General features: G+C 32.1%; 1 protein-coding gene across 1 annotated transcript; it reads right to left on the minus strand.

Moving 5' to 3' along the window:
- Nucleotides 1-1,176: 1,176 nt before the first annotated feature.
- On the minus strand, nt 1,177-16,266 carry LOC139527030 (uncharacterized). Its single transcript, XM_071322276.1, has 4 exons — nt 16,092-16,266; nt 7,384-7,695; nt 6,683-6,835; nt 1,177-2,944 (listed from the first exon to the last, which is right to left on the minus strand). Exons 1-4 carry the CDS (start codon nt 16,153-16,155, stop codon nt 2,895-2,897), a joined length of 579 nt encoding a protein of 192 aa, XP_071178377.1. The 5' UTR covers nt 16,156-16,266; the 3' UTR covers nt 1,177-2,894.
- Nucleotides 16,267-16,780: the final 514 nt, after the last annotated feature.

Raw genomic sequence — 16,780 nt, forward strand, 5'->3', positions numbered from 1 at the left:
TTCAACAATTTTCAAAGTTAATTGTAAACCCTTGATTTTGGCAAAAATTAATGGAGAGGAACAAAACTTAAACTTGATCTGTAACTCATTATGGTTAACTCACAAACCAAAAATCAACCCAATATCTGAAAGCGTTTAGAAAAAAACTCCGTATAACTGTGATTTTCAACAATTTATCAAAGTCCAAAGCCCGTAATTTCAGCAAAAATTAGCGAAGCGGAACGAAACTTAAACTTGATCTGTAACTCATCATTGTTAATTCACAAACCAAAAATCAGCCCAATATCTGAAGGCGTTTAGAAAAAAAAACTCCGTATAATGGTTTGTTGCGGAATGACGGAATGACGAAATTTCGGAATTTTGGAATTTCTGACAAGGGTAAAACTATATGGCACCGACAACTTCGTTGCGGGGCCATACAAAGAGTTCTACGAAATAAGAAAAATCTTTGATGATGTATCTAAACAAAACCTGTCAACAGTCACCTAGTGACACTGCATCTGAAGCGCAAACTATTAAAATTGATGATTGTTGTCATTTCCCAATAATTGATTCGAGTGAACCGATAAAACTGCTGCAGACGAAACGAGCGTCTGTGATGTCAGATTATTGAATCTCTGACTATTCTGTTACAAAACTTAGAGTTTTTCAAAAAACTAAGGATTTTCTTATCCCAGGAATAGATTAACTTAGCCGTATTTGACACAACGTTTTTGGAATTTTGGGTCCTCAATGCCCTTCAACTTTGTACTTGTTTGGCTTTGCAACTTTTTTCTTTATCTGAGCGTCACTGATGAGTTTTATGTAGACGAAACGCGTGTCTTGCGTATAAAGTTATAATCCTGGTACCTTTGATATATTCAAACATTTTTACTGTTCCTTCCTGGACATATAATTTTAAGTATATCGAGTTTAACACTGTAAACTACTTTCAGACCAATTCTGAACTTCAATTTTAACACTAACCAACATGCTGTTCTTGTGTCAAGCTATTTCCTACAAGAAACATTTCTTGTGTTGAAATATAAATCTACAAATATTTTGGGATCGAGTATCATTGAAGAGATATTAAAATTTGTCGTTATGTGCCTTAAATTACGTTTCTAACTTGATAACAACAGTCATATATTAAACATTTATTTAGATTAATTTATTGATATTTATCATCGCATTCGAATCAATGTTCACAATATATAATAAACGTAACACTGCAACAACAGAAGAAATGCCTCTGGAAACCAAAATTAATCACAATAACAAAATAAATCAAAATAACATATTTATTTTTATTCGACATAAGTTAAACATACAACACAAGCTCTAAGGAGCTTTTGACCGAATGTAAAAACATATAATTACACAACATAAAAAACAGTCTTAGATATAAAACAACCTATAATACAAAGTTAAATCTCGATTACATAACATGTAATAAAAATATAGCAACACATTAATAAAAAAAAACAAAACAACAATGATGTACCAAATTTCTGGAAAAGTGTGTCAGAAATTGAAATTTAAATAATGCAAAAATAAGAATTACATACAAGTCCAAAGCAACGAAAAGTTATACATAGCCAAGTAGTAAATAACTATATATATTTTGATTGTCAAAAACCTAGTCTATTCCTCTGCATGTATTTATATATTTTTGATTATGAAGACAACATGTTTTTATCAATTCTCTGTTATGTGCAACCATAATTATCTGTTTGGTAGGAATCAAGGTCCTTTAGTTTTAAATGTCGTTTGCCATCGTACCGTTGTGCTCTCTTACATCGTCATTCCAGGCCGTTTCGTCCTTATATCTATTTTATTCTATTTGTTTTGTTTGATAATCGTTATAAGTATTGAAATCAAAAAGTTTTATGAAGATATATTTTCAAACAGTAAATATGTTCGGGGAGGTCATTATAATCGTCTTTAAGTGGATTGTTGTCTCATTGGCCGAATACCGAATCTCCTGTGAATCATTGACTGTTTAGTTTTGTATAAAATAAAGAAACATCTTATCAATAAATTTAATCGAATGATTGGATAATTTACAGTGATTTTCATGGTAATACCTATGATCATGACAATCAGTATTATCCTTATATCCTTATATCGAAATGATAATTATATCGGTTTGATGAATGAGTAATGAATTGTGTACAGTCACGTCATGCATAACTTTTTTCATAATATATTTGAATCAGTAAAACAAAAGGAACTGAAGAACCAAACTTTCATTGATTAATTAATGTTTTAAATCACATAAACTTTACATTTATGATAAGTCGACCATACGAGACCAGGTCGTTAAAAAACCTCGCCATTAGAACATGTAGAATGAATATGTAATATGTACTGTAAATTAAAAAAAAAACAGTTATCAAAGTTAATTCGACTTAGAAATACAAATCAGCTCGAGAGTTGTTTCAAATGTATATTCTTTTTTCTAAAAGCAAATTACATTTATGTCTGAGTACATGACCGAAATAGATGACTATGGATTTAAAAAAAAAATACAACTAACGAACACACTACGTATTGAAATAAGGAAGAAAAGCCTTGACGTATGGACAGGACTTACCTGACTCGATACTATGAAATTGGTATGAGAATATAAATAATAAAGGTTATAATGTTAGTGCAGACGCATTGACAAATTTGATTATTCACAACCATAATAATTATCCTCAAAACCCTTTGCAAATATTCTAGTGTCTCATTTCGGTTAAGTGAAATCTATTCTGACAGTCGACACAACTTGTAATTTTACTCCCTCCATTGGCAATTATTGAGACTATTCAACCTTTATTTACTGTTTCAAGAGTTTCAACAGAACAACCAAAAATATTATCAGTATCCAAATATTGCTACATACTTTTATAGCAAATAAAATGTCTTTATTACTCTTTAAAGCCATTTGAAGATAGAAGTGGATTTTCTGTCATCGTTTCTACAAAGAAAATACAAATTGAAAGTCAGTTCTTCGGTGCAGAAAATGCTTACCCTTCTGGAGCACCTGTTTCACTCCTGGTTTTCAGCGGAGTTCGTGTTGTTTCTTAATTATTATTTATAACTGTTGATGTAAATGTCCTTTGGTTTTGTGAGTCTTTGTTTACTCCTTGGTTTTGATTGTTATTGTCTTTTCTGCGATCTTTACGTTTTGTGGAAGAAAATTTTAATGATAAATAAACTCATCATAGATACCAAGATTGAAATTTTATATTTACGCCAAACGCGTATTCTGTCTGCAAAAGACTCATTAATAACGCTTGAATAAAAAAATGTTAAAAAGTACAAATAAAGAACGAAATTGAAGAGCATTGAGGACCAAAAAATCCTAAAATTTTTGCCAAATACAGCTATAGTAATATATTCCTGAGATAGAAAAGCCTTAGTATTTCAAAAATTCAAAGTTTTGTTAACAGTTGATTTATAATTATGAACACAAGAGAATACAGAAGTGCCGATAAATGACTTTTTGTGTCAATCAAGAATTGTAAGGCCGCTTAAATGAATTCTAAAGGTGGGTTATAAAGGTAGCGGTAGGCTAAGCGTTGTTTTATACCGATGGTATCACCAGCCTAGTAGTTCGGTGTTGACATGCATATCATTTATATGGTCATTTTTATAAATTTACTGTTTGTAAAAGTATGAATTATTCGAAATACTAAGGTTTTCTTATCCCAGACATAGATTACCTTAGCCGTATTTGGCACAATTGTTTGAATGTTTGGATCCTCAATGCTCTTCAACTTTATACTTGTTGGCTTTCTAACTACTTTGATCTGAGCGTCACTGATGAGTCGTATGTAGACGAAAGTCGCGTCTGGCGTATCAACATTATAAGCCTGGTACTTTTGATAATATTTACACCACTGGGTCGATGCCACTGCTTGGGACGTTTCCTCCTGAGGGTATCACCAGCCCAGTAGTCAGCACTTAGGTGTTGACATGAATATCAATTATATGGTCATTTTTGTAAATTAATTGTTTGTTAAAGTATGAATTATTTGAAATACTAAGATTTTCTTATCCCGGGCAAAGATTATCTTAGCCGTATTTGGCACAACTTTTTGGAATTTTGGGTCCTCAATTTTCTTCAACTTTATACTTGTTTGGCTTCCTAACTATTTTGATCTGAGCGTCACTGATGAGTCTTATGTAGACGAAACGCGCGTCTAACGTATCAACATTATAATCTTGGTACTAATATGTTCATGTTAAGCGGCATTTTTAGTATTTGACAGCCGAGGAACGAGACTATTTTGCATCCTTGTCCGAGTATAATTATTCCCACTGAAAGCTTAAGATGCTAGCTATCATTCAATGCCAAAACTGGATAATCTATCTGAGCGAGAATTTGAAAGTCAAATAAAATTTGAAATTTTCACGCCCATTATAGACTGCTGGTTTGAAATTTCTTGTTTATTCGTCTCAGTAGTGAGTACTTTTTTGTTGACATGAAATATCATTGACATGATTGATGTATTCATTCTCTGAACATTTACTGTTTGTAAAATGTTATTTTTTTTTTTACAAACTATCCTTTTTTTTAATTTGTTTTTATCCCATGCAGTCATAGATGGCTCCAGCCGCAGTTGCATTTGGCACTATACATGTCAATGTTTTCCAATGATCTTAATTGAACTTCGCATTGGACTTGGCCTTCAAAGTGTTTGGTGTATAATGCTCATTTAAGTTCTGAGAATAATCGTCCGATGTACAGATTATACTGTTATTGATGCTTCAGTTATGTTTAATTTTCGAATTTATTCCCCTCTACTGTTTCATACTTTTAAATGTGCCTTTTCGTTACACGTTTATCACTGATAAAGAGGATATAAAAATATGAAAATGTGGTTTCATTGCAAACGAAACAAATCTCCGGGTCCTTCTAAAATGCGCCCGGGAGCGCCCGGGTGAAGAAAAAGTGCCCGGGGAAAAGAAAAAGCGCCAGGTTAAGAAAAAATAGCGCCCGGGGAAAAGAAAAAGCGCCCGAGGAAGAAAAATAGCGCCCGGGGAAGAAAAGTAGCGCCCGGGGAAATTATATAGATATTTTATTGGCATGAGACAACTTTGTGTCCGGCGATGAAATAAGTTATGCACATTGATTTTTTTTTAATTTTAGACAAGTAATTTGTAAATTAAGATAATAGACATTTTTAATAAAAATAAAAACAAGTATAAATGTTTCAATTTTAACAATAATATATGAATAGGCCTCCTATTTCGAAAGACAGATAGTAATGGTTCACAGTTTATGCTGAAGATTCATAAAATGTAAGACATCAACAGACATGTTTTTCAAAAACGATATCAAAACTTAAATTTCACAGATAAATATTAATCTAATTAAAATTAAAAGAGTTACACATAATAAATCAGCAAATAAAGCAGTACTATACATGTACCGTAGTTAAAACAAGCGGGTAAAAGCAGGTGTTTTGTTTAAATTTAAAACTAAGCATTAAATCCCTGATAAGCATTGCCATTAAAACAGTTGTAGTCTTATAAAAAAGATATCATATATCTTTATCAGCATCTGCATAAAAAAGGTGTTCACCATGCAGTTGCTGAAATATATTTAGACCTCAGGCACTGATTATTTTTAAGTAACAAAATATACGCTTTGATCGAAGACAATATCGTTCATGATTCTTCTATAATATACTCTCATTTATATTTATTTACTTATTTATATACAATTTTGAAATCTAAAATGCAAAAGTGCAAGAATAGGCACTTTAGATGTAGCATTGTAAATATCCCAATTTATATTAAGGACAAAACAATAAATGATTATTTTTTTTATGGAAAAAATTTATTGTAATATGATATTATTATTTCATTCTCCCGGGCGCTAATTTTCCTTCCCCGGGCGCTTTTTCTTTTCCCGGGCGGTCTCGCTTTTTAGTAGGACCGAAATCTCCACCAGAGGCCAAAATGACATACAAATTAAAACAAATATTTTCCACCGTTCGGTCTTCAACAGTACCATTATATAATAAAGTCTGAAAGAGATCTTCACTTCTGTATACCTTAACTTTCATAGACCATTGTCCTTTTTTTTTTTTCTTCTTTCTGATAGTGATTTAAAAGATTGTAGCACTAGGTTTACTGCTGTACACCTTTTTTTTTTGTATTTTCAACTATTTTGTTTGTTTGCCTTGTTAACAAATTGTTGTCAACTAATGTAATTTATATGACTGCCATGCGGTTAACAGCAAAATGCTAGAAACAATACATCTGTATACATGGTATATAATCATGTGAATACCATATATTGACCAATATTTTTTTTGTATAAGAATATATGAAAAATATCAATATAAAATTGGTTGCGTCCGCAGAGCTTTTCTGGATCTATTTTAATCTGGAACAAATTGTTTAATCACTACATGAAAACGAATGTTTAAGAATGAATATTTTTTGTTGTTGTTTTATATACATGATGTTTTAAATCATATAATAAACGATAACTTAATATGTGTTCCTGAAACCATTTACCTTCCCTTTTCCATCCACTAATAAACACGTAAACATTTTCTTAAACATGTTAAAATAACCACAAAGGATTGGCAACTCGCAGTCATAGCGTCCTATCGCAGATATAGACACAACAATGAGCTTGCAGAAAACTTGGATCTATTTCACTACAACCCTGTTGGTGTTCATTAAGCAATCATACCTTTTCTGTTTCTTCTCTGACAGCGACGTCTGCAAAAGACTTGTATCACCAGTACCAGTAGTATAACGGTAACTATAAATAGTGTCAACAGGTCAACTATAGTTATTTCTCCAAGAGACAGGAACTGTTCAGAACCACTCTTTGTTGCTGCTCCTATACAACGAGATAACACAACTGTTTCATAAAAGTGTGTGTGTCTTTATTTGCAGTGTAGTTTTGATGAAAGTCATAAATAAAAGCAATCATCGTAATCTTTTCACCATTTCTACATTTGAAAATGCCTGTACCAAGTCAGGAATATGACAGCTGTTGTCCATTCGTTTGATGTGTTTTATTTTTAAATTTGCCATTAGGGACGTTCCGTTTTGAATTTTCCTCGGAGTTCAATATTTTTGTGATTTTTTTTTTTTTATATATATATAATTTTTTTTATATATATATAATTGTTTCGTTGTTGTTGTTGCAATGTTTCATTTTTAAAATTTCAATACTAGTAATAGTATTTAGTTTTTCTTATCGTTCTTTATAGTTATACATTGTGTCTTCAAAGAGTTATTGTTACATGCTGGAACGGGCTTTCCGGTTTACGACATGGATAATGATAATATACCAAAACTTACTTACGTAAACAAATTGACTGTCCGAATTATAATTGTATCTGATTTCAATAACAGAAATTCGATAAGAGAAGTAAAACTTACGAAAGTATTTTAGCTGAAGTGAAGCGATTTTGGGACCAGCACGGCAACCCCAAATAGGTCCATAATAAAACGCATCCATGTTACTTATTGTCAGCACTGCACGTGTAGCCTCCATTGTCACGTTGTATAACACACTTGCCGTCGTGCATGTAAGGCTGTCAGATTTACAAGTTGCCAACGTCGACCCACTATGCATTATTGTGACTTCGTTGCTAGCAGCCTGCAATTCGTCTGAGTTGAATTTGCAGACGATTTTTACCGACGGATTTACACAGTCGGAAACTTCTGGCTCCATCAAATCAATTGTTAAACCTATAAAAAAAATATGAGTAAATCACTAAAATTCTATGAAAAAATTAGGTGAAAGATATCAAAAGAATATTCATACTCGAAAGTCGAAAACAAACAGACAACGCCATGGCAAATAACTGAAAACGACTGCGAGACAAACACCAGTACATAAAACACACCATACATCACTATAAAGTATTAAAAGGTACACATTGACTTGACATTAATAATTACATATCTTTGATTATTCGTAAAAAATAAGGATTTCCTATCCCATGAATAAATATTTTTTTGGCAAACTTTTCTTAATCGGTACATCGGTTCTCATTGCTCTTCAACTTCGTACTTTGGCTCTTTGACTTGTTTGATTCGAACGTCACTGACGAGTTATTTTTGTAGACAATACGCACGTCTGGCGTACAAAATTATAAGCATGATTTCTTTGATGAGTTTACTTAAAACCGTTTTTTCTTTGCTGATAAGGTTTTTCTCCTTGACAATATCAACAGCCCGGTAGTCATTACTTCTGTGAGGACATTAATTATCATTGATTTGGTCACATATCAACTTCATACTTTAACTTCTTTAACTTTGATTTGATAATTTTTATGTTTCGATCGACAAAGTTGATTTGTGTAGACGAAACGCGTTTCTGGCGTGCAATACCTTAAATATAGCTTGTATTTCTGATTCATTTGACGTAACACATATCAGTGAAGTACCCCTGATAATTGCCAAGCGTACGCGTACATGTTTGACAAAGATACACGACATATTATACATATACACATATAAACACAAAGAAGTTTCGTCAACCTTAGACATAGTTCTTAGTATATTGTTTACAATATAATTTTCATGGGCTAGCACAAACTTGATAAATTTAATAGTTTTGATCTTCTTACTCTGCCTCAATTTGTTCTTGCTATATATTCTCAGACATTCGTGGTATTACACCTTAGATGGTTCGAACAACTAGCAGAGAAAATATTGGTACAGAATGACTAATTTGAAAAAAGTAAAATCACAAAAACACTGAACTCAGAGGAGAATCCAATCGGAAAGTCCATAATCACATGGCAAAATCAAATGACAAATCTTGAACCGAGTAATTTCAACTAAAGGCGAGGAAAAATAAAGAGAAAGTAGTATAGCTACTACTTTTGTTGTACGTCATTTGATAATTAATTTGAAAGGATTGCATCCGGTAGATACACTCATACAATAGTCAGCACTTTTGTGTTGATATGAAATATCATTCCTAACGTGTTCATTTTCTATAAGTTCACTGTTTATAAATCGTTGAATCGTTCGAGTTCATAAGGTTTCTGTACACTACTGCATAGATTGTGTTAGCAGTATGTGACACAATTATTCTAAATATTTGTTTTAAATACTCTTCAACATTATATTTGATTTAGCTATCAACCGGTTAGGTTTGACTACCACTAATTAGTCTCATGTAGACGACAGACACGCCTGGTGTACAATATTATAATTTTCAACTTTTACCCTTTATTCAGAAAAGGCCCAACTGATATTTTTTTTTGAAAGCATTTCATTCTATATTTTCTGTGTGCAATTCAATTTAATCCCAATCAGATTAGATTGTTATCATATGCATCTTACATTTCATTGTATATAACCATGCACACATAAGTTTGTTTTTACACTTTGATTAAGGTTGTCATTTATCTTTTTATTTTGACCGTCATGATATATTCATAATTATCATGATTCGATCAATGTTCATGACTTTTTTTCATCAAAAGATGAATTCCTCACATTTCTAATTCATAACTACTTCATAACAGAATAGATTTAGTTGTGTTTTGTGTGGATTTACATGTGTCCATACCCTATACAATGAAACCCCTTCCCAGAAGATGTAAAACAATTGACCAATCTATAATTTAGTACAAGGTATCTTGCGATTTCTGTACCAAAAGAGTAATTGTAAACATAAACCTTATAGATGAAATCTGATGTGTTGACTGTCACTGGAACAGAATATTGAAAAATCGATATCCACAGAAGCTTTGTCGTTTTTTAAGCTCTAAGACTTACAAGTACCGATTATCAGGTTATCTACATGTTGATATCGTAAAATATCAGCTGCGAGACATAATATGAAGCTTTTTGTCGAGTGAGCGTAGCGAACGAGATCAAAAAGCCTTCATATAATGTCAAGCAGCTGATATTTTACAATATCAATATGCAGATAATCTGATAATCGATTTATCGGGTTATATTTGCGTGTTTCGGAAGTGTTTTCTTTGCTTCACCAGCACACAAAAGATGACTTGATAAGTTCGGGTCAAAGTTATTAACGTCGGTTCAAACATTATGACGTCGCTGATATGTCCGGGTCAAAGTTATTAAGGCCGGGTCAACGTATTTGACGTCACAAAGACATGATACGGAATAATATTAAGAGCTGAACAGAGTGATATAGACAGTGGGACGACCGATAATGATCATTATTTGTCTTTTAACCTATATGGTATCATCAGCTCAGTAGTCAGTGCATCGGTACTGACATGATATGTTACAACTAAATAATATGAGGCAGGCATTACCTGTGAATGGGGACGAAGTTTGTTTAAATTTTTTTTTTTGTATTTTAAATATTTGTTAAAAAAAAGAAATACCGTAACGTTTCCGATTTTGGTTCTGTTGTTAGGGATTTTACTTGTGACGTTATTTAAGTTATGACGTCATGTTCAATGTAAGCAAAGAAACGCAATGCATCGGGTAGGCCTAACGTTTATTCATACCAAAGACAAAGAATGATTAAAAATGAAATATTGGTATTGTGTTCCTTGAGTTCCTATATTTTACAAGACTAATCAAAGTCTCACGACAACAAGACCGGAAGAAGGAAGTAGAGTTATGGTAGCAATAAACAGTTAGGAAAAAATATTAAAATTTGCCCTTATAGATTTTACCATCCCCTTTTCATTGCTTTCTTGCAATATCAAGCTTACTGTTTGTGTCATATATGTGCATATGTATGTAATCAGAATCTTCCATAGATTTTATATCCAGTACATAAAATGGTAAAATATAATTTCTTTTGGGTGTATCCATGGCAACAATCTACATTTATTTGTTATAAAATATTGCAAAAAGGGGGGAAAAGATGTCACATATTTTCCCAAAATTTGGCTAAAAGTAGAATTTCAATCGCTTGACGTAATACCTTTTCTGAAACTGTGTACATACATCATTCAGCAAATCCAATGAAAATCATATGTCTTTCGTCTCATTTTTTTGTAAAATTGCGTCAAAAAGTTCGTGTAGAAAAAAAGTGTTTGTAAACATTACATTAATTTCTGGACCGATAGCCGGTCTAGCTATGAAAATACGGATTGTCAAACAGAAAATAGTCCATAAAACATGTAAAAAATAATCTTGATGCTTTTATAAACCATCTTTGAAGGCTAAGTTAGCACTCAGCTTTCTAAAAATGAATTTTATTACACAATAACTTTCCTATTTGAAAAATCCACCGGGTCCAAAATGCGAAACTAAACTCCTAACTGTGTATTGCTACCTTAATAGTAAATATTTTTTTCAAATTCTCCCTTTTAACTTATTTTCTGTGTTCTGCTAGCTAAATCGAGTAAAATGGCCTTTTATTGTTGAAAATTGGTTGAGTAATGAATATTTTATGAAGGTTAGCAGTTGACACTGAAACGCGACAAAAACTGATTTAAAGAAAGGTGCAAAATCAAAGTGTAAAATCTTGTCTCTACCTCAATTTTTGGCAAAATCTTAAAAACTGTACCTCTTTTGTCATTTTTTTTTATGCAGAAAATCTTAATAAGATCTCTGATGATGCAAAATTGTACAAAATTTAGCAATTTCAAGCAACAAAATGTTAATCTTTATGCCTATTGCATAGCAAAGACTTGATTGAAAGACTTGGTGATAGGGAATCAATTTCTTACATCTGATTTAACTTTACATTTAATATATGCCAAAATGTAACATGAAATCATGATAAAAACAATGATTTGATATATTCGCAAGAAAAAAACCAACACGTTTAATACATAGGCTACTACATGCAGCCCAGTTCATCAGAAGCAAGGGTTAAACCGATAGAGTACAAATATAAGCCTTGTGTCAAAATGTCTAATTTTGGTTGCTAAGGACTGTAAACAATAAAATTGACATGTATTGTCATTCTTAAACTCTTAATTTCCTCAGAAGTTGATTTAGAATCTAAATACCAATAGATTTGTGGCATGAAAAGTCTTAAATTATACAATTCTGAGCTTGGTAAATATGCCATAAGGTAGCAATAAACAGTTAGGAAAAAATATTAAAATTTGCCCTTATAGATTTTACCTTCCCCTTTTCATTGCTTTCTTGCAATATCAAGCTTACTGTTTGTGTCATATATGTGCATATGTATGTAATCAGAATCTTCCATAGATTTTATATCCAGTACATAAAATGGTAAAATATAATTTCTTTTGGGTGTATCCATGGCAACAATCTACATTTATTTGTTATAAAATATTGCAAAAAGGGGGGAAAAGATGTCACATATTTTCCCAAAATTTGGCTAAAAGTAGAATTTCAATCGCTTGAAGTAATACCTTTTCTGAAACTGTGTACATACATCATTCAGCAAATCCAATGAAAATCATATGTCTTTCGTCTCATTTTTTTGTAAAATTGCGTTAAAAAGTTCGTGTAGAAAAAAAGTGTTTGTAAACATTAGGTAGCACTCCACAGTTAGGTGTGTAGTTTCGCATTTTGGCCCCTGTGGATTTTTCAAATATGAGAGCTAGTGTGCAATAAAATTCATTTTTGGATAGCTGAGTATTAAAATAGCCTTTGTATTGGGTTTATATGAACATCAAGAGTATGTAATGTATGTAATATAGGCTGTTTTCTGTATGACAGTCCGTATTTGCATATCCCTACCATACATTGGTCCGGCAATTATTGTAATATTTTTTTCCAACTTTTTATCGCACGAACTTTGTGATTGGATTTTACGAAAAAATGAGGCAAAAGACACCCATTTTTTATTTGATCATTAGGAAGATTTATGAAAACAGTTTTTAAAAGGTATTACTCCAAGGCATTGAAATTCTAGTTTGATCCAAATTTTGGGGGGATATGTGACATGTCCACCCCCCTTTTTGCAATATTTTATGGTAAATAAATGCAGAATGTTGCCATGGATACACATAAAAGGAATTTATTTTCACTCTTTTAACTTTTGAAAATCAAATCTATGGAATATACTGATTACATACATATGCACATGTACAACACAAACAGTTAGGTTAATGTATTAGAAATCCAGGAATAGGAGATGATAAAACATTTTGTGGCTCATTTTTAATTTTATTTTCTAACTGTGGAGTACTACCTTACATTAATTTCTGGACCGATAGCCGGTATAGCTATGAAAATACGGATTGTCAAACAGAAAATAGCCCATAAAACATGTAAAAAATAATCTTGATGCTTTTATAAACCATCTTTGAAGGCTAAGTTAGCACTCAGCTTTCTAAAAATGAATTTTATTACACAATAACTTTCCTATTTGAAAAATCCACCGGGTCCAAAATGCGAAACTAAACTCCTAACTGTGTATTGCTACCTATGTCTTCTGCGCAGATCCGGAATTTAAAAAACACGACAAAAAAAAATTGAACGATTTTGAGTTCATTAGTACAATGAAAAATTTGGGAAATTTTCCCGATTTTTTTTTTTTTTTTTTTATTGAATTTTCGACTGTTATAGGGGACTTAGTTCCCATATAATAAAAAATCCCACATTGATATATGTAGGCATGATTAAGAAGATAAGTTTTCAAATTCCCCAGGCAAAGCTGACTTCGGATGATTTTTGTTTTTCCTTTTTATATGCTTCTTTTTTTGGAACACTGTCTACCTATTTACTCAACCCTGACTTTGAATTGACAATGTTTGGTCTTGAACATGCATGGTTGATGAGGTTATACCGAAAAAGTGTACGGATGCACGCAATTTTTATTAATTAATCATTTTGAGACGAAGTGCTGATTTTATAAGAAGCCATGTGATAGATGATCATGATCAAAAACATTATACTGGTTGCTAGTCTATAAAATAAACGAGATAGACCCACCAAGCCACCGTTTTTAGAAGGTATGGGTAGAATATATATATGAACAATTCTAACATGACGTCCTTCAAACGCTTTGAGTACACACCCGTGGTAAAATATGAATATATTGCCAGTGCTGTTCCGATTGTACTCCCACGTCATATGCTTTTTAATGAATGAGATACCCGACGTCATAGAACAATGACGTTAGAATGTAAGCATTTTACGGGAAAATACACGCTTGTGAATCCGAAAATCATCACAAGGAAACATACACAAATGATGCTAAAATGTGGCAAAAGCCCTTTATTGTACATCATATAAGACATATAAATAAATTATCATTCAAATTCATCCAAAACTGTCTAAATACATTATTTTAAATAGTTTAAACATGTCACTAATGCAGTTTGCTCCGTTCTTTTACGCTAGTTTATTAGTGCGTTTATTTATGAGAACGGCAAATATTTGCCTACACCTAGAGCGCTTCGATCCAAAAGAATTGCCGTATGTGTCCTATCAGAATCGAAATAATTCATGGGGGCTTGAATATATCTAGATTTTACCACGGATTGTCCCTTTATGCCGATATTTTACCCCTCGCTATCGCTCAGGGGTAAAATATTTGTCATAAAGGGCCAACCCGTGGTAAAATCACGATATATTCAAGCCCCCATGAATTATTTCTTAATTCTAACATGACGTCCTTCAAACGCTTTGAGTACACACCCGTGGTAAAATATTAATATATTGTTTGGGCTGTTCCGATCGTACTCCCACGTCATATGTTTTTATGAATGAGCTACCCGACGTCATAGAAAGGTGACGTCAGAAAATAAGCATTTTACGGGGAAATACACGCTTTGGAACACGAAATCATCACAACAAAGAAACGTAAACAGACGATGCTAAAATATGTTATATAAGCCATTTTTTGTATACAAATAAGACATATAAGTTCAATTATTATTTAGACCCGTGGTAAAATCACGATATATTCAAGCCCCCATGAATTATTTTAAGATAAACTATTTTTTAGCAATGAGTCATACTTTTATCGGGAAAATTTGGTATCGAGGAATCATAAAAACATGACAAAATGACTATACATACGTGTCTTTCTATGTTGTGATATAACACTATTGTTTTAGATAAGATTGAAGGTTTAAATATTAAAAACCTTTTAATTTTTCGAATAACTATGGATTTTCTTTATATATATTACCTTAGCCGTATGGATATTTGGATATTTTTTGGATATTCACAACTTTTTGGATATTTGGGACCTCAATGCTCTTCAACTTTGTACTTGTTTGGTTTTATATCTATTTTGACCTGAGCGACACTGGTGAGTCTTATGTAGACGAAACGCGCGTCTGGCGTATTCAATTTTAATCCTTGTACCTTTGATAACTATATGGTACCAATAAAACGTTTAAACCCGCTGTAATTGTTTGCGCCAGTTCTTAGTCAGGAATCTGATGTTCAATAGTTGTCGTTGGTTGGTGTGATTCATGACTGTTTCTAGTTTCTCGTTTTTTATATAGATAATAGTTATCAAAGGTACCAGATTATAATTGGTTTCCCGTTTTAATGGGTTTACACAAGTAATTTTAGGGGTCCTTTATAGCTTGTTGTTCGGTGTGAGCCAAGGCTTCGGGTAGAAGACCGTACTTTGACCGATATAATCATGATAATGGTTTACTTTTATAGATTTTGACTTGAATGGAGAGTTGTCTCATTGGCGTCCGTTCCATGTCTTTTTACATTTATACATACAAATTCCGATGACTTTAAAAGTCTTCAATTTTTTCCAATGTTTTTTGTTGTTATGATCAAATTACTTGAATTATACACAACTGGGTATTCTTTTCTCTTGTTATTTTGCTTGACATAGGCATATTTTTAACTATTAAAAAAAGTCTATGTTTAAATGCCATAAGTCCGTTTCACTTTTTGTTAACAACATAAACTTAAATCAAGGCAACAGTAGGATATACGTAAACCGGTGTTCAAATGAATACAAAAGACATTACTTAAAATAGACACGTTCCTAAATAGAGTCAACAATGTTATATGTGTGTATATAGATAGCTGCATGTACCAATCATGAATTAATTTCAGAAACACCATAGATGCAAGCACATGATGCATAAGGCGACGAATATTTTAACCGAATATTGGTTTTCCCTGTAAATTATTTAATCACACCTGACTGGATTTTTGTTACCGGGAAATATACACCAAAGCTGATTTGCCTTGATAATAAAATTAACTAATTGTATACATGGTATACTTACCTTGACATATATCCGACAGTAATAATCCTACAATTAAAAAACATGTCCACTTAATTTCTTCCATTTTACTGTCTTTTATCGTCTCTCACTTCAGAACTCAGTCCGTCCAATAAGACGTTTTTCATGCAATGCGGCTTTAGGTTTTCCACATATTTTCATTTTCCTTTACTTCTTCCAATGCTGTATCTTCCGTTTCTTAAAATAGACTCTTATTTCCACATTCCAAAAATAAATAAAAGATCTATTTTTTTGTTCTACATAATAGTAAAGATTTCTTAGCTGATAGTTATAAGAATAGATTATTATGTCAAAGTCTTAAATTACTGTTGTACCAGTATTATGGACTACTTAATTTTATTACTAAAGCGTGTTCGATATGTATAGATAAGAAATTAACCATTAGACCAAAATATAAGAATTTTAATAATTCTTACATGCTGATTATATGTGTCAATTGATTAATGCTAATGAATGAATGGATGTATTCTTTCTGAGATAACAACAACTTTCAGTCTTCTATAAAGGGGGGAATACAAATTTACAAGTCGCGAAAAATAGATTATACCTTGACTATAAGAAAACTACGACCCGAACAACTTCACTGTGACAGTCTATACTTATACTAACTACTAAACTGAAACCAATTTATCGATCATCACAAATTTCTGAATAATCAGCTGATCCTACTC

This window comes from Mytilus edulis, chromosome 6, assembly GCF_963676685.1.
Source record: "Mytilus edulis chromosome 6, xbMytEdul2.2, whole genome shotgun sequence".
Taxonomy (NCBI): domain Eukaryota; kingdom Metazoa; phylum Mollusca; class Bivalvia; order Mytilida; family Mytilidae; genus Mytilus; species Mytilus edulis.